Source organism: Salmo trutta, chromosome 29, assembly GCF_901001165.1.
Source record: "Salmo trutta chromosome 29, fSalTru1.1, whole genome shotgun sequence".
Lineage (NCBI taxonomy): Eukaryota > Metazoa > Chordata > Actinopteri > Salmoniformes > Salmonidae > Salmo > Salmo trutta.
Genome location: NC_042985.1, coordinates 13853522 through 13876961, shown reverse-complemented (window position 1 = coordinate 13876961; position 23440 = coordinate 13853522). Strand labels below are relative to the sequence as shown.

At 43.8% G+C, this 23440-nt stretch overlaps 1 protein-coding gene across 2 annotated transcripts; it reads left to right on the top strand.

Annotated features, from left to right (window-relative positions):
• Positions 1-416: 416 nt before the first annotated feature.
• On the top strand, positions 417-21925 carry LOC115166964 (NAD(P) transhydrogenase, mitochondrial). 2 transcript variants are annotated; one of them, XM_029720947.1, is made up of 23 exons: positions 417-568; positions 1281-1468; positions 2601-2830; positions 3398-3615; positions 3753-3840; positions 4021-4109; positions 5726-5913; positions 6157-6290; positions 6386-6486; positions 6713-6803; positions 8307-8460; positions 8555-8716; positions 9339-9449; positions 9539-9684; positions 9807-10002; positions 11045-11278; positions 12700-12860; positions 13862-14041; positions 14258-14417; positions 19307-19388; positions 19777-19895; positions 20675-20790; positions 21465-21925. In XM_029720947.1, exons 2-23 carry the CDS (start codon positions 1333-1335, stop codon positions 21609-21611), a joined length of 3243 nt encoding a protein of 1080 aa, XP_029576807.1. In that variant the 5' UTR covers positions 417-568; positions 1281-1332; the 3' UTR covers positions 21612-21925. The 2 variants fall into 2 exon arrangements, with proteins under 2 accessions (XP_029576807.1, XP_029576806.1); XM_029720946.1 differs by lacking the exon at positions 417-568 and having other exon boundaries at positions 1079-1468.
• The last annotated feature ends 1515 nt before the right edge of the window (positions 21926-23440 follow it).

The following is a 23440-nucleotide window of genomic DNA, read 5'->3' as shown; positions in this document are numbered from 1 at the left end:
ACCCCGGTTTTATCACAGTCGCCCAAGCTACATAAAGCTATCATTCAAAACATGTCTAACTGGCGTCACCTTGTGGACAACAATATGCAAACAACTTCTGTGCAACATTACATTATTGATGGCGATATAGCTTGTGAAAAAAACATGTAGTGATTTTAATTACGGAAAGTCCTTAGAGCATTCTACATTAATGTCACCAAATCTCGACGAATGTCAGCCTGCAGTGGTATTAATGTGGTTATGAGAGACTCGCATAGTCTCTATAGTCAATGATATATGCATTGTTGACGTTATAGTCAGAACTACGAAACTCGGAAATGTCTGACTTGCTAACTGGCTGTAGTTGTACACGTGCCGCGCTCAACCAATTAGCAAGTCGGACATGTTCTAGTTTCCTAGTTCCGACTTTCATATGAACGCGGCAATAAACCTGCGATACCGAAACTTCGTTCCGTGCGCCCGACAAATGAAAAAGTGAAGGTCGTTCCGACCAACCAAATTGCCCTACTGTATTTTATAACTGATCAAACAGGAACTGTTTTCCGGCTGAGACGAAAACTACCAGAAGGTTAGTGAGAAATCTTTTTGTAGCTACCCTAATAATAAACACTTTTCTCTTACTTTTCTGTTTATTCATGCAGGAATGAATGGAAGCAACAGTCATGCACGGACAAAATGTACAGCTACAGGTTGTAATAGAGACTTGTGTCCCAGTTTTCCACCCTGTCTGAGTTGTACTCCACTGGTGCAACAGCAGCAGACAGCGAGAGGGAGGGAGGAAGTGTATGAATGAATTAGAGAGAGGCTGTGTGTATCGTTTGAGCTGCTGCTGCCTTGTGCTCTGCTAACCCACAACATGGCATGTGGATATAATCCCTATTTCTCTCTGCCCCAGTTTCTGCATGTAGATCTACTGCCTGTCTCCAGCCTCTACCCCAGCCCTACCCTTTCTGTTCCTGTCCCTACTCCTACCCAACCTCCTCCCCTGTCCTATGCTCTCACCCAGCAGTCAGGAGTGTCCTTGTCACAACCACACTGTCATATTTCCAGATCTCGCGTAGCTTTGTGTAGTGTGTATACAGCCCTGCGTCCTGTCCTGCACAGCTGAAATGTCACACTGCCGTCGCTAGGCCCAGCAGCTGAAGAGAAAGTGTGTGTGTGTGTTCAGGACTTTCTGGGGGCAGTTAAGATAAGCAAGGCTGGCTGAGGAAGCAGCAAGCAGACGTAGTGTTAGAAGACGTTCCCACCTGTAACACACACACACCTGTTTGTGTCTCTAGGTGTTGTTGACCAGAGGTACAGCTACAGGCCTGTCCCTCAGCAGCACTAGCCATGTCCTCTCTGCTGCGCTGTGTCTCCTGCTGTGGCTCCACTGTCACCTTGCTCCAGCAAGGTGTTCGCCACCACACACCTGGCCAACGGGCCTTCAGGACCTTCCCACAGCTCTGGAACTGTGAGCCTGCTAAAGGTAGTACACACACAACTAGAACTCCTTAACAAACACACAAACTCCTTAACACTATCTTCTGGTAATTGTCTTATCTGTATTTTTGCCACAATAGGCAGTCTAGGCCTGGCTGCTTGTTGTTTTATAGCTTCTCCTCTCTGTCCTACTAAAGGCATTGGGAAACTAAACAGCAGTTCAGTTAAGGACATTTTCTCCCCTGGCTGGAGGAGTAGAAAAACTCCCACAGAGCAGTGGCGGTTGTGTTTGGAATAGGGGTTGTTAGAGAATTTGTTGAAATAGGAAACAATAGGACCGTGAATCAATTTAGCTAACGTTTCTATGGGGTGCTAACCTGACCGTGGCTAAATCCACACTCTGTTGCTAACCTGCATAGAGAACATGTAAGAGAGGTCAGTTAAAGGTGAAATGTGTATTCTGCTGTTCCATGGCAGATCTACTTTTTATAAACACTACCCTGTGTTGTCACTGACTGAGGTAGCTGTGCTGGAGTGTATGTTGTGTGTTTGTGGAAGTTTTGTGTGTTACTGGGGCGTTTAGCAGAGCAGGGTTTGGGTCTGTGTTGAGAGACAGAGCAGGCCTCGTCGTGGTGTGGGTACTGGCTCGCAGCCAACCAGCTGCTAATAATCTTTCTGTGCTGGGGAGGTCACCACACCGTGTAAGGACTGATATGTGAAACCCGACTCTCCACCGGCCTCTCCGGCCCAACTCACTTTCCGCTGCAGAACTACACTGTCTTTTAGTCTAACTTACACACACTACAGTAGTAGTCACTACGGCCTAGTACACTACAACCTGCCTCACTCCCTGCCTCACTTCCTCACTCCCTGCCTCTTCCACAGTCTCATCTGCAGCCTCTTTTACCCCGAACCTGTCAGTCTCTCCCAGATTCTCACCTAGTCTTGATAACGGCAAACAGCACTGTTTTCTGAACTCAGACTTGGTTTACTCTTCATGCTGTTAATTGTAATGCTATACTCATGTCTCCCACTCATGTATCTGTATAGATGTGTTTGTGTGTGCGCACTGATTCAGTGTGTGTAAATCACACCCATTGTTTTTCCCCGAGGTGTGTTGTATCTTATGTGGTTGTCCTCAAGTGTTTGTTAAAATGAGCTTGTGTGTGTTCATACAGGACGGCTGTATAAGGACCTGGTGGTAGGAGTTCCTAAGGAGATCTTTAAGAATGAGCGTCGTGTGGCTGTGTCCCCTGCGGGGGTGGAGCTGCTCGTCAAACAGGGTTTCAACGTCCAGGTGGAGTCTGGAGCAGGAGACCACGCTAAGTTCTCTGACCAAATGTACATAAACGCTGGAGCCTCCATCACAGACACTAACGGGGCCTTCGGATCTGACCTGGTCCTCAAGGTCAGTACTGGGCTATGGAACTCAAACTAAACTCAAACTCAGTGTGGTCAGTACTGGGCCGGGAGTTAACTTGAACCCAGGGCTGCAGGGTTACATCTGAGAGGATCGGCCTGATCAAGGCTCTGTGCAGAATCATGGATCTACAGATAATCTTGCATTCCATGAACTACTCATCATGAGATCAAGATTAGTTATCCCACACAGCTCCTAGCTCAGCCAGATCCCCTCGAACGTGCTGTTTGGCAACAAAATGTGTTATGACATTTTGAGGGCCAGAACCTAACTTCAGATAGATACATGTTGAAATGGAACTTTATTTTAAACCATACTTCACACTTATAGTATGTCAATGGGAGTTTTACACAACAAATTGAGTGAGGAATGAGTTTTGCCCTTCCAATGTATTAGGTATGGGATAACACTGGTGAAACCAGGTAAAGTCTGACTAAATCATTGTTGCTGGTTGTTTAAGCTAGTAGAGGAAACAAAATAAACATTTCAATCTTTTAGACATTGTTGGCCCCTGGTAACCTCTGACCCATCTTCTCTCTTGAACTTTCTCTCCAGGTGAGAGCTCCAGTGTTGAACGAGGCTACTGGCAAACATGAGTCAGAGCTGCTGAAGCCTAAATCCACCCTGGTGAGCTTCATCTACCCAGCCCAGAATCCTGATCTCATGGAGAAGCTGGTCCAGAGTCAGACCACCGTGCTGGCCATGGATCAGGTCCCGCGCGTCACCATCGCACAGGGCTACGACGCACTCAGCTCCATGGCTAACATTGCAGGGTAAGGGGAGACATGCACAGAGACCCAGACATGCAGACATGCACACACGCATACGTACACACACAGTAACACATATGTCTTACCCTCCAGCTCTGAAACTTGTTCAATGTGTTCATAGAACTGTGTGTGTCCTGCAGGTACAAGGCTGTTGTTCTGGCTGCTAACCACTTTGGCAGATTCTTCACTGGTCAGATCACAGCAGCAGGGAAAGTCCCCCCAGCCAAGGTAAGTCCTTCTATAGCAGTTATATCACTGTACCTGTCAAAGCTGAACAACTGTGACATCTCAGAGCATTAACTATATTATAGTGTTTTGACTAACCTGTCATCTGGACTGCACTGCAGAGTCCGTGGGATCAATATAACGTCGCTGTATCTTTGACTGCCATCTTGTTAACCCTTCCAGGTCCTGGTCATCGGAGGTGGAGTGGCTGGTTTGGCTGCAGCTGGAGCCGCCAAGTCTATGGGCGCTATCGTCAGAGGCTTCGATACCAGGTGAGCTGCAGTCAGAAGCTTTAATACCAGGTGAGTTGCAGTCAGAAGCTTTAATACCAGGTGAGTTGCAGTCAGAAGCTTTAATACCAGGTGAGTTGCAGTCAGAAGCTTTAATACCAGGTGAGTTGCAGTCAGAAGCTTTATTACCGGGTGAGCTGCAGTCAGAAGCTTTATTACCGGGTGAGCTGCAGTCAGAAGCTTTAATACCGGGTGAGTTGCAGTCAGAAGCTTTAATACCGGGTGAGCTGCAGTCAGAAGCTTTATTACCGGGTGAGTTGCAGTCAGAAGCTTTAATACCGGGTGAGCTGCAGTCAGAAGCTTTAATACCAGGTGAGTTGCAGTCAGAAGCTTTAATACCAGGTGAGTTGCAGTCAGAAGCTTTAATACCAGGTGAGTTGCAGTCAGAAGCTTTAATACCGGGTGAGCTGCAGTCAGAAGCTTTAATACCGGGTGAGCTGCAGTCAGAAGCTTTAATACCAGGTGAGCTGCAGTCAGAAGCTTTAATACCGGGTGAGCTGCAGTCAGAAGCTTTAATACCGGGTGAGCTGCAGTCAGAAGCTTTAATACCGGGTGAGCTGCAGTCAGAAGCTTTATTACCGGGTGAGCTGCAGTCAGAAGCTTTAAATCAAATCAAAAATCAAATCAAATTTATTTATATAGCCCTTCGTACATCAGCTGAAATCTCAAAGTGCTGTACAGAAACCCAGCCTAAAACCCCAAACAGCAAGCAATGCATGTGAAAGAAGCACGGTGGCTGGGAAAAACTCCCTAGGAAAAACTCCTGAGAAAGGCCAAAAACCTAGGAAGAAACCTAGAGAGGAACCAGGCTATGAGGGGTGGCCAGTCCTCTTCTGGCTGTGCCGGGTGGATATTATAACAGAACATGGTCAAGATGTTAAAATGTTCGTAAATGACCAGCATGGTCAAATAATAATAATCATAGTAATTGTCGAGGGTGCAACAAGCACGTCCGGTGAACAGGTCAGGGTTCCGTAGCCGCAGGCAGAACAGTTGAAACTGGAGCAGCAGCATGGCCAGGTGGACTGGGGACAGCAAGGAGTCATCATGCCAGGTAGTCCTGAGGCATGGTCCTAGGGCTCAGGTCCTCCGAGAGAAAGAAAGAAAGAGAGAAAGAGAGAATTAGAGAGAGCATATTTACATTCACACAGGACACCGGATAAGACAAGAGAATACTCCAGATGTAACAGACTGACCCTAGCCCCCCGACACATAAACTACTGCAGCATAAATACTGGAGGCTGAGACAGGAGGGATCAGCTTTAATACCAGGTGAGCTGCAGTCAGAAGCTTTAATACCGGGTGAGCTGCAGTCAGAAGCTTTAATACCGGGTGAGCTGCAGTCAGAAGCTCTAATACCAGGTGAGCTGCAGTCAGAAGCTTTAATACCAGGTGAGTTGCAGTCAGAAGCTTTAATACCAGGTGAGTTGCAGTCAGAAGCTTTAATACCAGGTGAGTTGCAGTCAGAAGCTTTAATACCAGGTGTGTTGCAGTCAGAAGCTTTAATACCAGGTGAGTTGCAGTACCAGATGAGTTGTAGTTAGTCTTCGATACCAGGTACAGTATTGATGATGGTGATGTTCTGTATCCACCCTCAGACCAGCAGCTCTGGAACAGTTTAAGTCGTTCGGGGCGGAGCCTTTGGAGGTGCACATTAAGGAGTCCGGGGACGGTGTTGGAGGTTACGCCAAGGAGATGTCCCCAGAGTTCATTGCAGCTGAGATGGAGTTGTTTGCCAAGCAGTGTAAAGACGTGGACATCCTCATAACTACTGCTCTCATCCCAGGTGAACATTCATTCATTCAGTATCTCATTCATTCATGCTCTCATTCATTCATTTCATTCATTTAGTCATTCATTTATTCAGTATCTCATTCATTCATTCATTCATACTCTGTCTGCTTGTTCACCTTTCTTTGTTTCTCTCTGACGTCTCTCCCTCCTTTCTCTATCATCATCAATATCATTCCATTCTTTCTATCTTAATAATTTCCCTTTCTATAATGATCCGTGACCATGCCCTCTGTAGGTAAGCGAGCTCCCATCCTGATCAAGACCGAGATGGTGGAGTCTATGAAGGATGGCTCTGTGGTGGTGGATCTGGCTGCTGAGGCTGGAGGAAACATCGAGACCACCAAGCCTGGAGAGCTGCATGTACACAAGGTGAGGAGACCAGCTCAGTTCTGGAAGAATAATACTGTCCCTAGAGTGTGTATAGTGTGTGTGTGTGTAACAGAGCCGTGTGTGTTTCTCCTCAGGGTGTGACACACATCGGCTTCACGGACCTGCCCAGCCGTATGCCCACCCAAGCCAGCACCCTGTACTCCAACAACGTGCTCAAACTGCTCAAGGCCATCAGGTAAAGAGACGGGTGGGTGGACAGGTTTTTGGATGGATAGACACTTTATTATACTACTAGACAGGGACAGTTTTCCCTAGAACCGATCACATTACCTGACCAGGAAAAACACCAGGCCCTGAGTTGTTCCTGGTCAAGTGTAAAAGGATTGGAGTTTGATGAAGGTGGTACAGTATATAAATGTGATATATTAATGTATGATTCTAATTGGAAATATTCCCATCAGCCCAGACAAGGACTACTTCCACTTTGAGCCCAAAGAAGAGTTTGATCACGGGACACTGGACCATGTCATCAGAGGAACCATGGTCATGCAGGTGTGTAGTATGTGTCTATTGATACTGTATGTAGAATATGTCCGTTTTGGTACTCTTTTATTTATTGTTTTGTCTAGTCTTGGTCATTTTGACTAAAATACCATTAAGTCACATTTTTGTCATTTGAATAATGATTTAGTCTAGTTGTTGTCAAAATGAATAAAACAATGGGCCATTTTAGTCAACTAAATGCCCTTTTGATTTAGTCTCATTTTAGTCGTTCCATTTCCATTTTCTCATTAACATATAGTAAACATAAATCACTGACTTCCATGTGCACAAACATACACAGCCTTGTCCTACCAACATATTCTTCTGCATAAAATCCTATTGTAGATTCTTTTCCCAACAGCCAGATTGGCAGAAGAACACATTACTCTGCAGCAGATGATAAATCACAACCTTTAACATACTGTAGCGTATTGGAATCAAAGTTCTGTCATAGTTAGTTAGTTACTACTTAACTAGCATTAATAATCTGTTATTACCTGAGCGTATATATTGTGAGGACTCTCTTTCAGATGTCTCTTGAGGTTGGTTGTATTTTTTCCCCCGTCAAATTGTGGGTGCAAATGCTGTCTTCTCCTGTGAAAAAAGGTTGGATTCGGTTTTGTTTCAATTGACACGATAAGTAAAGTGGCTCCAAAGTAGGTGAATCAGTCACACTGAGACTGAAGAAAGCAGGGAGTTTTAAATGTGATATTTCACTCCAAAATCAAAGTTTGGCAGATCTTCTCTGTTGAATGAGTTGAAGAGTCCTCGTCAGACTTTCTCTGCCTCCCAAATGGCATCCTATGGGCCCAGGTCAAAAGTAGCTCCCTTTATAGGAAATAGGGTTCCATTTGGGATGCAGGCTGTGATTTGTGAGTGAAGCGTCACCATGACCCATAAGCCACCCTGCTATAGTCTCTCAGAGCTGGAATCCAGCTGGCTGCACATAGCACAGTTTACGTGAGAAACAGGAATGCTAGTTATGAAATATCTTTTTTAAATGCACTTTTCCAGGAATGCCTTGTTTTGACACTTTGACAGTGTTTATGGCAGACTAGAGAGGCAGAGAGCACGAGGCGTGTCACCTTACCACGTATTAAACAAAGAATTCTTCATGCTATTTCAATGTGATTTTTCTCGCTAGCTATGTTCCATCGTTATATCCCCGTGGTTGTTACTCAGGTCCCTTAGGTAGACAGATGAAGAATCCTGTCTTCTAGTTAAGAACCTCAACTTGCACGTGATTGGTCAGTCACTAATTTTCAACCTTACATGCCGTAGAAACTCACTTTTTAAAAAGCAAGGATTCCAATTAAATCCATGACAGGATCCCTCCATTTCTAACAATAACCTCCATTTAGAATATTTATCAATTGCTCACGTGTTTCTCAATGTGTGTATTCCTCTAACGATGTGTATTTGTCACGTTGTGTATTTTTCATCTTGTGTATTTTTTACATTGTGTGTTTCTCATATTGTGCATCTCTCACGTTGTGTTGGTTACATCTCCAGGAAGGCAGAAGCCTGTTCCCATCCCCCCAACCTAAGACACAACCCCCGGCCGCTCCAGTCAAACAGAAAAGTGTAGCAGAGCTAGCGGCAGAGAAGGCAGCTGTGGTCTCACCCTTCCAGAAGACCTTGACCAACGCTGGTGTCTACACCGCAGGTCAGACACTCATACCGCACGCACTTACACACACGCACACACACACACACACACCCTAACTCCCTCCCTCTCTGCTGTCCTCTCCTGTCCCCAGGTCTCTCTACATGTCTGGCTCTGGGCCTGGCGGCGCCCAACGCAGCCTTCACCCAGATGGTCACCACTTTCGGCCTGGCCGGCATTGTGGGATACCACACGGTGTGGGGCGTCACCCCCGCCCTCCACTCACCCCTCATGTCCGTCACCAACGCCATCTCAGGTAAGAGGTCAGGGCTCAAACAGTGTCACTGCTGGGCCATATTTATTTGTGCACACCTTAGTAAAATGTATTAAAACGCTTTGCAATGAAAAACAAGCATTTATTGGCCAGGTTTTGTCAGTCCCTCCTTGTGTGGGTCAGTTTTCAGCTGTTTGGTGTCTAGTGAATACGACCCTGGTGTGTCAGTAAGTAATGGTCACCCTATTCTCCATACTGGGTGTGTCAGTAAGTAATGGTCACCCTATTCTCCATACTGGGTGTGTCAGTAAGTAATGGTCACCCTATTCTCCATACTGGGTGTGTCAGTAAGTCATGGTCACCCTATTCTCCATACTGGGTGTGTCAGTAAGTAATGGTCACCCTATTCTCCATACTGGGTGTGTCAGTAAGTAATGGTCACCCTATTCTCCATACTGGATGTGTCAGTTAGTAATGGTCACCCTATTCTCCATACTGGGTGTGTCTGTAGTATTGAGCTGTGTAGTGTAACAAAGCCCTCTGCTTATTTTCTCCCTCTAAGAAACCCCTGCAGAAACTGTTACATTATTCAATTTCTTTACTCCTTCAAGCACCTGGACTTTGAACAAGGTGTGTGTGAACATGTCTTCTCTCCACATGTCAGGTCTGACTGCTGTGGGTGGTCTGGTCCTGATGGGGGGAGGTCTCCACCCCTCCTCCTTCCCTGAGGGCCTGGCTCTGGCTGCAGCCTTCGTCTCCTCCATCAATATCGCAGGTCCGGCACACACACGACACACACATGCGCACACGCACGCACACAAGCATGCACTCACTCACTGTCACTACCTGTCTCTGTCCTCCCAGGTGGGTTCATGATCACCCAGAGGATGCTGGACATGTTTAAGCGTCCTACAGACCCTCCAGAGTACAACTACCTGTACGGTCTGCCAATAGGAGTCTTCATAGGAGGTTACGGGGCCTCTGTGGCTGCTGGCTTCCACATCGAGCAGGTGACACTGATGTGCCGTTGTGATTGTTGAAGTGCTGTTCTACAAATGATGTAACTACCTGGGGTTAGGAAGCCAACTGTGTTGTGTAGGTGTGTTATGTTGTGTAACACTGTGTATTCCAGATGATGTACCTGGGGTCTGGTATGTGCTGTGTGGGAGCATTGGCAGGGCTGTCTTCACAGGGCACCAGTCGTCTGGGTAATGCCCTGGGCATGATGGGGGTAGCAGGGGGCATCGCTGCCACCCTTGGCTCCCTGAAGCCCTCTCCCGAGCTGCTGGCACAGATGAGTGCCGCCATGGCCACCGGAGGAACCCTGGGTACATAGACCTGCCACACCATACAGCCATATACACATACATACCATCTCAAATCTAATCAAAATGTATTGAAAGTGTGTTTAAACATCTTAAAATACTTTATGATTCAAATGGAAACTAAAAAGCCTATGGCCACCAGAAGACACTGGGCCCTTCCTCCAAGACCAGGCTTAATCTGTGTCCGGGAAACGGGCCCAAGTCAACTTTTCCAGCTAGATGCCATGTTTCTACCTCTGAACTTTTCCTTCTGCCATTGGTGATGAGGATTTTGGTCTGGACAACACAGGCAGAAAAGTCTAGAAATATCTGATCTCATACACCATTCTACATTTGTTTAAAAGTGTATAAAACCATGATTAAGGTTTTTACATGTTATCGACTTTGCATATTATTTCTGTAGTCTTTGAAAAATGAGTGTGAATTATTGAAACTATGATGGACCATCCATCATGCTGTCTAGATTTACAGATATACCTGTTCTGATATCTTCATGGTGTCCGAGTACTTTAGGTGTGTGTGTGTACTTTAGTAGTGGTGTGTTATACTGATATGATGTTATTATTCTCTTAGGCCCTGGCAGCTGTCAGACACACACACACAGGGCATGTGTGTTTACGCAGTCTGATATTAGTAACATTATCCTTTAGAGAACTAGTTATTTTATTCGGGTTTTTGACAACACTGTTTAGAGCCTCCAGACTATTCTGTTACTTCTGATGTTAATGCCCAATATGAATACAAAAGTAATTCAGTCCAGATGGTTGCCTTCCCAGCAAATACAGTATGTTGTAGCACTGGGAGTTAGTCCAACTCTATGTGAAGCACTGTGAGACCAGGAGAAAATACTTCCATAGAAAATGTCTTATACATTTGGCCACCTTCAGAGATTCATGTTCTTTGTTGTTGCTGAATTCCAATCAACTGCTAGGACCTACAGCCATCGGTACTTCTATAGAACTGAAGGTCTCTAATGTGACTGCGTGTCTGTTTTTCCCCGTGCCCTACTGCGTGTTTCTGACCCTCTGCTACTCTGCTTCCCCAGGTCTGACCATTGCTAAGCGTATTGAGATCACTGACCTCCCCCAGCTGGTAGCTGCCTTCCACAGCCTGGTGGGTCTGGCTGCAGTGCTGACCTGTGTGGCAGAGTACATGATCGAGTACCCCCACCTGGACGTGCACCCTGCAGCCAACATGGTGAAGACTGTGGCCTACCTCGGCACATACATCGGAGGGGTCACCTTCAGCGGGTCACTGGTGGCCTATGGCAAGCTGCAAGGTACCGTAGACCGCCATTAACACACGTGGATGCAGGAACACAGACAGACAGACAGACACACACACACTCGCTCTCTCGCTCTGAGCTCTCTGTCCTGTGGTACTGATTGCCTCCTTTGATCTAGCCAAAGCTCAAGATCCCATGGGAAATCCAGGCCAGGATGGTGTGTGTGTGTGTGTGAGTGTGTGTCTGATTATTGCGTGCCTGACAGAGTGGATGGGCCGGGAGGCTTGTAGGAGTTCTATGTTGGTAAGGTAACAGTTGTTAAAGGAAAAATCCACCCAAATCCACTCCTTCCTATAATGTACAGTGTTAAATAACACATATGTGAGAGCAATATCTTTTGTGATTAAATGTTTCATTTTGGCGTTTATAATAAGTTTGGTAGAAATGTAAAAATCGTTGTGGAAATATGTTGCAGCTCAAGTCGACTACCAAATCCACAATGCAATGCTCTCTCTATGGGCTGGCTAGCTAGCAAACTTAGCTACACACAATAATACCAAAGACAATATTAGTATATGAAGTAGCTAGTTAGCTGTAAAATTGCCTAAACAAACTGCAGTATCAATTTTAGGAGTCTACAATCTCACCTGTTCAACCTGCAGATCGATGTGCCTCGGAGTGGAGTCTGACATTCACAACTGCACCATGCGATGCACCCAGGACTGAAGAGGCAGACAAATAGGAGAAATGTGCTAGACCCTCTGTTAAATTTAAAATTTCTCGAAGGTAGGAATATCTAAAAAAATATGATCGTTGAGTCATTTGAGAGTAGACAACCTCCCGTGTTATGACATCAGCCAGTATTGAAATCTGACATGTATGAGAGACGTTTTCACCATGTAAAAGTCCTATTCCTATTAACTTCCAGGGTAGTGAGAGAGACTTTATCACAGTGCTACGTCAAACCGGATGGATTTCTGCCTGCTTGAACACCAGTAACTCAGATACACATGAAAACATTAAATGACCCAGGAAATCGATAGAACATCACTCAGAGATACACAAAAACAATATAACATTCAAAATGGGTGAATTTTCTCTTTAAGTGTGTGGGGGGGGCTGCTTCTCTATGGAGGGGAGTTATTTTTTTGGCCCACGTGAGAAACGGTTGTCTATCTATTGCGTTTAGTTCTCTGTTCCCTCTGTGATCACTGGTAATGAGAGGCAGACCGAAGGCGGGGGTCCCTGCCAGATCTGTGGTCTGTTATCAATATAATAGAACGCTCCACCTGACCTCCACCCCTCACTCTAATCAATGTGATATATCAATACAACCCTACACCATCTCACCTTCCAGGATTCCCTGCCCCGTTCCACTCCTCTCTGTTCCCAATTTCCAGTTCAGAATGACAAATTCTGAGTTTTGAGTTCCGGGTGCAGTTTAGTGAATATTGTTCTGTATTCCCTCCTGTCAGGCGTTCTGAACTCCGCCCCGCTGATGTTGCCGGGGCGTCACATGATGAACGCCGGTCTCATGACGGCGTCTCTTGGTGGTATGATTCCCTTCATGCTCAGTGCTGACTACGCTACTGGCATGGGCTGTCTGGTTGGAGTGTCTGGACTCTCCACCATCATGGTGAGAACATGGCTAAAGCTGCAATGTTTTATACAGACATGGTGAAGAAAGACTGCCAATGACCAATAGTGTTATTCAGCTCTAATCAGAATAAGAATAACTTTGACACTCAACAATGTTGGTGGGACTGACCTTGATAAAGGCTACAACAACAACCAAAATCTACAGCAGGGTTAGGCAACAGGCGGCCCGCTGGCCAAAACTGGCCCGAGTGTTTAACATTTTTTTGTATAGTTTGTTTCTGCTCCAAATAAAATCATTCCACGGCTTAATCTAGTTGCCTACCCCTGATCTAGAGGAAATAACACAGTATCATAAAGTTACATAAAGTTAATGTGAGGGGTTTATCTATTGACTACCCAGCAAACCAAAATTGGCTCTGTAAAAGTTCCCAGAACATTCGTTAGGTTTCGGCAATTGTTCTCATAACACAAAACCTGGCCAGTTGGCTCATGATTACACAATGTTTGTATAAAAAAATTGCCTGATGTTGCCAGAACATTCCCAGAACATTGCTCCTATATTTCGTTGCAGCAGTATGTTCTAAAAAAATTACTGGTGCATTTCTACCTTACATGGAAAACTCATGAGAACGTTTAGGGAATGTTCTGGAGTGGTTGTTACCGGTGTTGTGCACAACCTTTCAGTGAATGTTAGGCATACATTCCAAGGATATTACGTTAAGAAAAAAAACAAACATTATTTGAGTGTTTTTGGGATGTTATCATCCTAATGTTAGATAAAACACTACCTAGAACTTAATGGGAATCTTAGCTAATGTTCTGGGAATGTTCCTGGTTTGCTGGGTAGAGTTCCAAGATTCTAGTAACTTTCCAAAGAATCACAGCTTTTTGAGAAATCGAGGTTGGAAGATTACTGGAATCAGTGGGGAATTAACAGGAAATCCAGAAATCCTCCAACTGGTATTTCTGGAAAACCTGGGAATTTTGCAACCCAACTAGTGACTGAAGCGTGTCCTGACTGTGATTGTGTTCCTGTAGGGTGTAACCCTGACGATGGCCATCGGGGGCGCTGACATGCCCGTGGTCATCACTGTGCTCAATTCCTACTCTGGTTGGGCGCTGTGTGCCGAGGGATTCCTATTGGACAACAACCTCATGACCATTGTAGGAGCGCTGATTGGCTCGTCTGGTGCTATCCTCTCCTACATCATGTGTGTGGTGAGTACTGCTAAACACTCGCATTCACTCACACACACTTTCTCAGCCTCTCTCACTCAGACACTCACCTGCCAGTCAGGTAACCTTGTCATCTTAGTTTTGCTCTTGCACTTTGAGATTTTTTTGGTTTTGGAATTCATCAAAAGATTTGGCGCGCTCCCCATAGAGATATAATATAAATGTTGTTTTTAATCCTGGTTACACCCCTCTTTCCAGGCAATGAACCGTTCCCTGCCCAACGTCATCCTGGGAGGGTTCGGTACTAGCTCCACGGCGGGGGGGAAACCCATGGAGATCACAGGCACCCACACAGAGGTCAATGTGGACCAGTCCATCGAACTCATTAAAGAGGCCAACAGCATCATCATCACCCCAGGTACACACACACACACAAAAGCACAAATGCAATCACGCACAACACGCAAGTTCTGGGTAGGGTTCAGAGGTAGACTTATGTAACACACCTGTGTACCAGTGTTCATCACTGTAGGAGGGATGTGTGCAGAGTCATGTATCTATATGTCTCTGTCTGTGTTCTGCTCTCCTCCCAGACTGAACTCTGCTACCAGATCATTTAGTAATGAACCCTGGCATAACATCTGGATTGGAGCCTGACAGACAGAGACAGGGAATGTCCAGTAGAGGGTGCCGTTTGTCTATGTCCCTGTGAAGCGGAGCGAGCTTATTCGCCAGGCAGATAGACAGACAGGCAGGAGGCAGTCAGACCTCAGAGGTAACTGGTAATATAGAAGACTACAGTGGCCCAGGGGTTAGAGGTCAGGGGAATTTGTTCCAAACAAAGTTGATTAGTTGTTATCAACATACAGCACTGGCCTCTCACCTCTATCCAGTACGCTGATAGCCCAGGACAGTTACACAGGCAGGCGTTAGACAGACACATGGGAGCGGGGGTTCCTCTCGCACGCATGCCCTCTTCTTCACCCCCGCCCCATAACACACACACACACACACACACAACCCCATAACACTTACAGGCAGGAGAAAGGGGTTTCCTCGCACGCACCACCCCCAGACAGTAGAAATTCTATGATTTAAGACAGAAGGGAGAGATGGAAGAGAAAGGGTGAAGAGTGAAGGGGTGGAGAGGAGGGGAAAGCGAGAATAGAGTGCGAAATGGGGCAAGAGGAGGTGAAAAGGGAGAGAGAGATAAAGGAAGGGTATTGGGAGAGAGGAGGGGAAAGAGGTCAGGAGAGGAGAACAGAAGAGAACAAATTGTTTCAAACAGACTTTATTCACTTCTGTTTTTATTCTTCCAAGAATAAACTCTGCATTAAGTTACCTCTATCGTTTATCTGGTCATTAAGTTACCTCTATCGTTTATCTGGTCATTAAGTTACCTCTATCGTTTATCTGGTCATTAAGTTACCTCTATCGTTTATCTGGTCATTAAGTTACCTCTATCTGGTCATTAAGTTACCTCTATCTGGTCATTAAGTTACCTCTATCGTTTATCTGGTCATTAAGTTACCTCTATCGTTTATCTGGTCATTAAGTTACCTCTATCTGGTCATTAAGTTACCTCTATCTGGTCATTAAGTTACCTCTATCTGGTCATTAAGTTACCTCTATCGTTTATCTGGTCATTAAGTTACCTCTATCGTTTATCTGGTCATTAAGTTACCTCTATCTGGTCATTAAGTTACCTCTATCGTTTATCTGGTCATTAAGTTACCTCTATCGTTTATCTGGTCATTAAGTTACCTCTATCTGGTCATTAAGTTACCTCTATCGTTTATCTGGTCGTTAAGTTACCTCTATCTGGTCATTAAGTTACCTCTATCGTTTATCTGGTCATTAAGTTACCTCTATCGTTTATCTGGTCATTAAGTTACCTCTATCTGGTCATTAAGTTACCTCTATCGTTTATCTGGTCATTAAGTTACCTCTATCTGGTCATTAAGTTACCTCTATCTGGTCATTAAGTTACCTCTATCGTTTATCTGGTCATTAAGTTACCTCTATCGTTTACCTGGTTGTTAAGTTACCTCTATCGTTTATCTGGTCATTAAGTTACCTCTATCTGGTCATTAAGTTACCTCTATCGTTTATCTGGTCATTAAGTTACCTCTATCGTTTATCTGGTCATTAAGTTACCTCTATCGTTTATCTGGTCATTAAGTTACCTCTATCGTTTATCTGGTCATTAAGTTACCTCTATCGTTTATCTGGTCATTAAGTTACCTCTATCTGGTCATTAAGTTACCTCTATCGTTTATCTGGTCATTAAGTTACCTCTATCGTTTATCTGGTCATTAAGTTACCTCTATCGTTTATCTGGTCATTAAGTTACCTCTATCTGGTCATTAAGTTACCTCTATCGTTTATCTGGTCATTAAGTTACCTCTATCTGGTCATTAAGTTACCTCTATCGTTTATCTGGTCATTAAGTTACCTCTATCTGGTCATTAAGTTACCTCTATCGTTTATCTGGTCGTTAAGTTACCTCTATCTGGTCATTAAGTTACCTCTATCGTTTATCTGGTCATTAAGTTACCTCTATCGTTTATCTGGTCATTAAGTTACCTCTATCTGGTCATTAAGTTACCTCTATCGTTTATCTGGTCATTAAGTTACCTCTATCTGGTCATTAAGTTACCGCTATCTGGTCATTAAGTTACCTCTATCGTTTATCTGGTCATTAAGTTACCTCTATCGTTTACCTGGTCGTTAAGTTACCTCTATCGTTTATCTGGTCATTAAGTTACCTCTATCTGGTCATTAAGTTACCTCTATCGTTTATCTGGTCATTAAGTTACCTCTATCTGGTCATTAAGTTACCTCTATCGTTTATCTGGTCGTTAAGTTACCTCTATCTGGTCATTAAGTTACCTCTATCGTTTATCTGGTCATTAAGTTACCTCTATCTGGTCATTAAGTTACCTCTATCTGGTCATTAAGTTACCTCTATCGTTTATCTGGTCATTAAGTTACCTCTATCTGGTCATTAAGTTACCTCTATCTGGTCATTAAGTTACCTCTATCTGGTCATTAAGTTACCTCTATCTGGTCGTTAAGTTACCTCTATCGTTTATCTGGTCATTAAGTTACCTCTATCGTTTATCTGGTCATTAAGTTACCTCTATCGTTTATCTGGTCATTAAGTTACCTCTATCTGGTCATTAAGTTACCTCTATCGTTTATCTGGTCATTAAGTTACCTCTATCGTTTATCTGGTCATTAAGTTACCTCTATCTGGTCATTAAGTTACCTCTATCTGGTCATTAAGTTACCTCTATCTGGTCATTAAGTTACCTCTATCGTTTATCTGGTCATTAAGTTACCTCTATCGTTTATCTGGTCATTAAGTTACCTCTATCTGGTCATTAAGTTACCTCTATCTGGTCATTAAGTTACCTCTATCTGGTCATTAAGTTACCTCTATCGTTTATCTGGTCATTAAGTTACCTCTATCGTTTATCTGGTCATTAAGTTACCTCTATCGTTTATCTGGTCATTAAGTTACCTCTATCTGGTCATTAAGTTACCTCTATCGTTTATCTGGTCATTAAGTTACCTCTATCGTTTATCTGGTCATTAAGTTACCTCTATCGTTTATCTGGTCATTAAGTTACCTCTATCGTTTATCTGGTCATTAAGTTACCTCTATCTGGTCATTAAGTTACCTCTATCTGGTCATTAAGTTACCTCTATCGTTTATCTGGTCATTAAGTTACCTCTATCGTTTATCTGGTCATTAAGTTACCTCTATCGTTTATCTGGTCATTAAGTTACCTCTATCTGGTCATTAAGTTACCTCTATCGTTTATCTGGTCATTAAGTTACCTCTATCGTTTATCTGGTCATTAAGTTACCTCTATCTGGTCATTAAGTTACCTCTATCTGGTCATTAAGTTACCTCTATCGTTTATCTGGTCATTAAGTTACCTCTATCTGGTCATTAAGTTACCTCTATCGTTTATCTGGTCATTAAGTTACCTCTATCTGGTCATTAAGTTACCTCTATCTGGTCATTAAGTTACCTCTATCGTTTATCTGGTCATTAAGTTACCTCTATCTGGTCATTAAGTTACCTCTATCGTTTATCTGGTCATTAAGTTACCTCTATCTGGTCATTAAGTTACCTCTATCTGGTCATTAAGTTACCTCTATCGTTTATCTGGTCATTAAGTTACCTCTATCTGGTCATTAAGTTACCTCTATCTGGTCATTAAGTTACCTCTATCGTTTATCTGGTCATTAAGTTACCTCTATCGTTTATCTGGTCATTAAGTTACCTCTATCTGGTCATTAAGTTACCTCTATCTGGTCATTAAGTTACCTCTATCTGGTCGTTAAGTTACCTCTATCGTTTATCTGGTTGACATGATATTTCTCTGCCATGTCTTGGAGAAGGTCACATCAACCTGAACCATCAAACACATTCAATGTAGAGTTATGACGTGGCCACGAGCAGCACCTCAGATATTAAGATGAGCATGATGCAAGACCTTGCTCTCAGTCGTACAGGGTATATGTGTGCGGGTGCGCTCCTCGCTGCTACATGGTAGCTTCGGGACCAAACAGCAGAGGTTCAACCTCGCGCTTCAACACTCTTAGTTGTTGTGGAAATCGGCCCAATATTCTGTTTACCAGTGGTGGAAAAAGTACTCAATTGTCATACTTGAGTAAAAGTAAAGATACCTTAATAGAAAATAACTCAGTAAAATACTACTTGATTAAAAGCCTAAAAGTATTTGGTTTTAAATCTACTTAAGTGTCAAGTAAAAGTATAAACCATTTCTATATCCTTATATTAAGCAAAGCAGACGGCACCATTTATTTGTATTGATGGATAGCCAGGGGCACACTCAGACATCATTTACAAACAAAGCATTTGTGTCAGCCAGATCAGAGGCAGTAGAGATGACCAGGTAGGGAATGAAGTTGTTTTGATCAGTGTGCGAATTGGACCATTTTCCTGTCAAAATGTAACAAGTACTTTTGGGTGTCAGGGAAACTGTATGGAGTAAAAAGTACATATTTGCTTTAGGAATGTAGTGAACTAAGTTGGCAAAAATATAAATGGTAAAGTACAGATCCCACAAACTACTTAAGTAGTGCTTTTTTGAGTATTTTTACTTAAGTACTTTACACCACTGCTGTTTACTTCATGCATCGCCGAGTCATACCTTTTAACAGTAACATTTTAACTTGACCTACAGTGACACTGTGATTGTGTAGGTTGGGGTCTGCTTATAACCTGTGTGTGTGTGTGTGTGTGTGTGTGTGTGTGTGTGTGTGTAGGTTGGGGTCTGTGTGCGGCTAAGGCCCAGTACCCCATCGCTGACATGGTGAAGATGCTGGTAGAGCAGGGCAAGTCTGTCAGGTAAGTCTTCACAATAATACAATCCTCTCTCTCTCCTCAATCATCCCTCTCTCTTCACTCTGTTTAAATTAGTTGGGGACCATCAGTCCTCCTGTCACAGTGATATAACAATATCTTCCTGTATTAGTCTGAGTTCTAAAATAAACATTCTTTCCAGTTAGTTTTACAACCCCACTGACCGTCTTGAGTTTCCTGGTCAGGAACACTGGCAGGTCACCTCTTAAGTTCAAGGAAGACAAAACACATCTGGGTTTAAAAGCTTTAGAGTGGAAAACTTCTTTATTCTCCAAATTCAGAGCAAAGCTGTGAAGCCCTGACTGACTGAGGAATTGCATAAAAACAATATTATTGTGTGTTTTTCTGTGTGTGTGTGCACGTGTGTTTCTAGGTTTGGTATCCACCCTGTGGCAGGTCGTATGCCAGGCCAGCTGAACGTGCTCCTGGCTGAGGCAGGTGTTCCATACGACGTGGTTCTGGAGATGGATGAGATCAATGAGGACTTCAAAGGTCAGAACACACACTCACACTTATCAATTTATTGAACAAAAATATAACGCAACATATAAATTGTTGGTCCCATTTTTCATGAGCTGAAATAAAAGATCCCCGAAATGTTCCATACGCACAAAAAGCTTTGCCTCAAATGTTGTGCACCAATGTCTTTACATCCCTGTTAGTGAGCATTTTATCCTTTGCCAAGATAATCCGTCCACCTGACAATTGGCATGCTGACCGCAGGACTGTCCACCAGAGCTATTGCCAGAGAATTTAATGTTTATATCTTTACCATAAGCCGCCTTCAACGTCGTTTTAGATAATTTGGCAGTACATCCAACCAGCCTTACAACCGCAGACCTCGTGTAGCCACGCCAGCCCAGGACCTCCACATCCGGTGTCTTCACCTGCCAGATTGTCTGAGGAGTATTTATGTCTGCAATAAAGCCCTTTTGGGGAAGAACTTATTCTGATTGGCTGGGCTTGGCCCCCAAGTGGGTGGGCCTATGCCCTCCCAAGCCCACCCATGGCTGTGCCCCTGCCCATTCATGTGAAGTCCATAGATTAGGGCCTAATTTATTTAAATTGACTGATTTCCTTCTATGAACTGTAACTCAGTAAAATCTTTGATTGTTGCATGTTGTGTTTTATATTTTTGTTCAGTATAGATTGATCATAACGACCAGCAGGCATCCCTCACACTTGGTTGTGTTTGTAACGCTGCCTGGCTGGTTCCATCCATAGTTTGGCCAGGGTCTCTACTGGTTTTACTGAATGTGTGTGTCCCACAGAGACTGACCTGACGCTGGTGGTGGGTGCTAACGACACAGTGAACTCAGCAGCCCAGGAGGACCCCAACTCCATCATTGCTGGCATGCCAGTCCTGGAGGTCTGGAAGTCCAAACAGGTAGGGAATGAAGAAGGTAGGATAAGAGTATTAGTACAGGGCCCTCTCACTGGTTTACAAAAGGAAGGAAGGATGCAAAATATTGTCTTGTTCTGCTCTCTGGTGTTGAGGGCTGAGTCCTCCTACTCTTTGGGTGACAAGGGCTCTCACAGGTAGAGCATAAAATGAGATTGTGAAGTGGGCTGTGAAGTGGGCTGTCTTCTGTTCCTCTGTAGGGGATTGTGATGAGATCTGACTAGTTATTTTAAACATATTTCTGCCACTATTTATTTAGACCAGTCATACGCAGACGGGCTGTGGGTCCTGAACTAAAATGATAAATGAGGGTTAGTCATGCCTCGACCCCTGGTATCATATGAACACACATAAGACATGACAAAATGTTCTAGAATTGCAGGAAATTAGCTGCACAGTTTTCTCTCCGCCAACAAGATGGGTGTGAACAGTTTGAGGTCACATGGGTTGTGAGGTGGGGCTTTGTTACTATGCTGATAAATGACATTATCCATCTGGACCTTTGCCACCTAGGAAATGTTTGACTGGACCTTCTCAAATAGTACTTCCATACCCCTGATTTAGACAGTTGGAAACAGAGGGTGGACGTGGGGATGGGAACAGGAATATAAAGGTGATGTGAGCCATGTCTCACCCCTGTTCCCCTCCCTGTACTGTAGGTGATTGTGATGAAGAGGACCATGGGTGTGGGCTATGCTGCAGTAGACAATCCCATCTTCTACAAGCCCAACACATCCATGCTGCTGGGAGATGCCAAGAAGACCTGTGACACACTACAGGCCAAGATCAGAGAGGCCTACTACTAGAACACAGATGGACAGTACACACACACTCCCTATTGGCTTTACGGATGTATTTGTTTGTCTTTAATCGAGATGCAGGTGTATGGTTCTGTTAAGATTAGTAAACAACGTAGAATATTTTTACACTTAGTGGCTTGATGATGATTTCGAGGTCCTCAGTACATATGATTGGATGTTGGGCAGTGATGATGTTGAACCAAAGGTGTGGAAGCGACAGATTACTTCTTTTAAATTGGAGAAATGTAATTATTTAAATTAACCCATGCTGCATGCACTGCCTGCCCTGATTTGTAAATAAAAATCTGTTTTAAATGTGATCTGTCGGCTAGAGTTTCCTATTCAATTGTATCTAAGAGCTTGTCAGGTATAATTTCACACACTGCCATTGAAAAGCACTGAGCAGCACCACCTGGAGATGAAGCCACATGCTAACGGTAGCTAACGGTAGACTGGCTCTCAACCAGTAAATACCAGCAGCTCAAAACCCTGCAGCATGTTGACCTAGCCTGTTAAAGCTAATGGAACCTACATTTTACAGCGTTCACCATACATACACATTAAGAACAAACCGCATTGACAGATGTCCAGCGTAATGAATTCAACCCCAGCCTTTATCAAAATCTTTACACTTCTGTAGAAAATGTACTGCATTTACATGTGAATACAGAACATGTGATATACTGTTCATAATGCAACATATGTTGCACAGTAACAACCATTCCTTAGAGCATCACATCTGATGGGTGAACCTGAATCACTGAAAGACAGCACCAAGAGTTTCAATCTCTTAAGTTTGGATCAAATTAGAGCTGTACTTTGCCCTCCACATAAATCTCAGTTTTAGACAGTAGCTGGGTTTTATTAGAATATTCTAAAATCTGCATAAAAACAATCTGCATTTTCCCACCAGAGATGTTTATCAAATTGACTTGTTGTGGATAAAAGGCTGATGTATTGTACATAGAAGTAACTTTAAAAAATAAATGGGGTCCATCACATTTTTAACTCTACTGATGGTTTTGTTGCGTTATATAGCACATGGTTCCACTCTGGTGTTGGCAGGTGAGTTCCAACCAACAGCTTGCACTGGCAGATACAGTGTAGCTTCAGCCGACATGAGATTACTATGGACAAAGAGCGAGATTCTTTATTTGTCAAAACGGCAACAAAGCATCGATCATCATGTCACCAGAATAAGACCCTGGATATTTATTGGAAAGGCACATCAAGCTCATCACCTTGTACCTTCACCACCCTGTAAAGTTAACATATTTCATCTGTAGCCTAAATAGTAGTGGGAGGACCACACAAAATGTCATCGTGTGACTTAAATTTACTTCGATATATGATGTCTATCTCAATATTAGTGTAGAAAAGTGTTTCCACCGCCATTTCTTGCATTAGACATTTTAGACACAAAAAGATCCTACCCCGTCTCAGTAGCGATTTTAGCATGTAAATCTTGGTGAGAAAAAAGTGGGATGCATGCCTGCAAAGTCACTACACAACACTAAACAATACATTAATTGCACTATAACGGTGACAAGCGGTGCCCACAACCTGTTAGGACCTACATAAAGCTGTCCCAACAGCAGTCCCATAACAAGCTACACCTGGCTATCAGCGGAGCCTTGTCTGGCAGGGAAACACTTCTTTCAGCTTCATTTACTGCCTTTTAAAAAAACATAGCTGATATGGCTGGCTTGCTTAAACAAATATGGTTTCTACTGACAATTGAGATGTACAAACTACGGCATAAGGGGGGAGACCGGCAAGCCACCTGCCCCGAGTGATGGGTCGCCACTGCCTTGTATAGCGTATTTTGTTTTGTC

Coding starts and splice junctions, on each gene's coding strand:
- LOC115166964 (XM_029720947.1), top strand. CDS start 1,333: ATGTCCTCTCTGCTGCGCTGTGTCTCCTGCTGTGGCTCCACTGTCACC. Junction 8,717..9,338: donor CGTCACCAACGCCATCTCAG/GTAAGAGGTCAG, acceptor TCCACATGTCAG/GTCTGACTGCTGTGGGTGGT. Junction 11,279..12,699: donor GGCCTATGGCAAGCTGCAAG/GTACCGTAGACC, acceptor CCCTCCTGTCAG/GCGTTCTGAACTCCGCCCCG.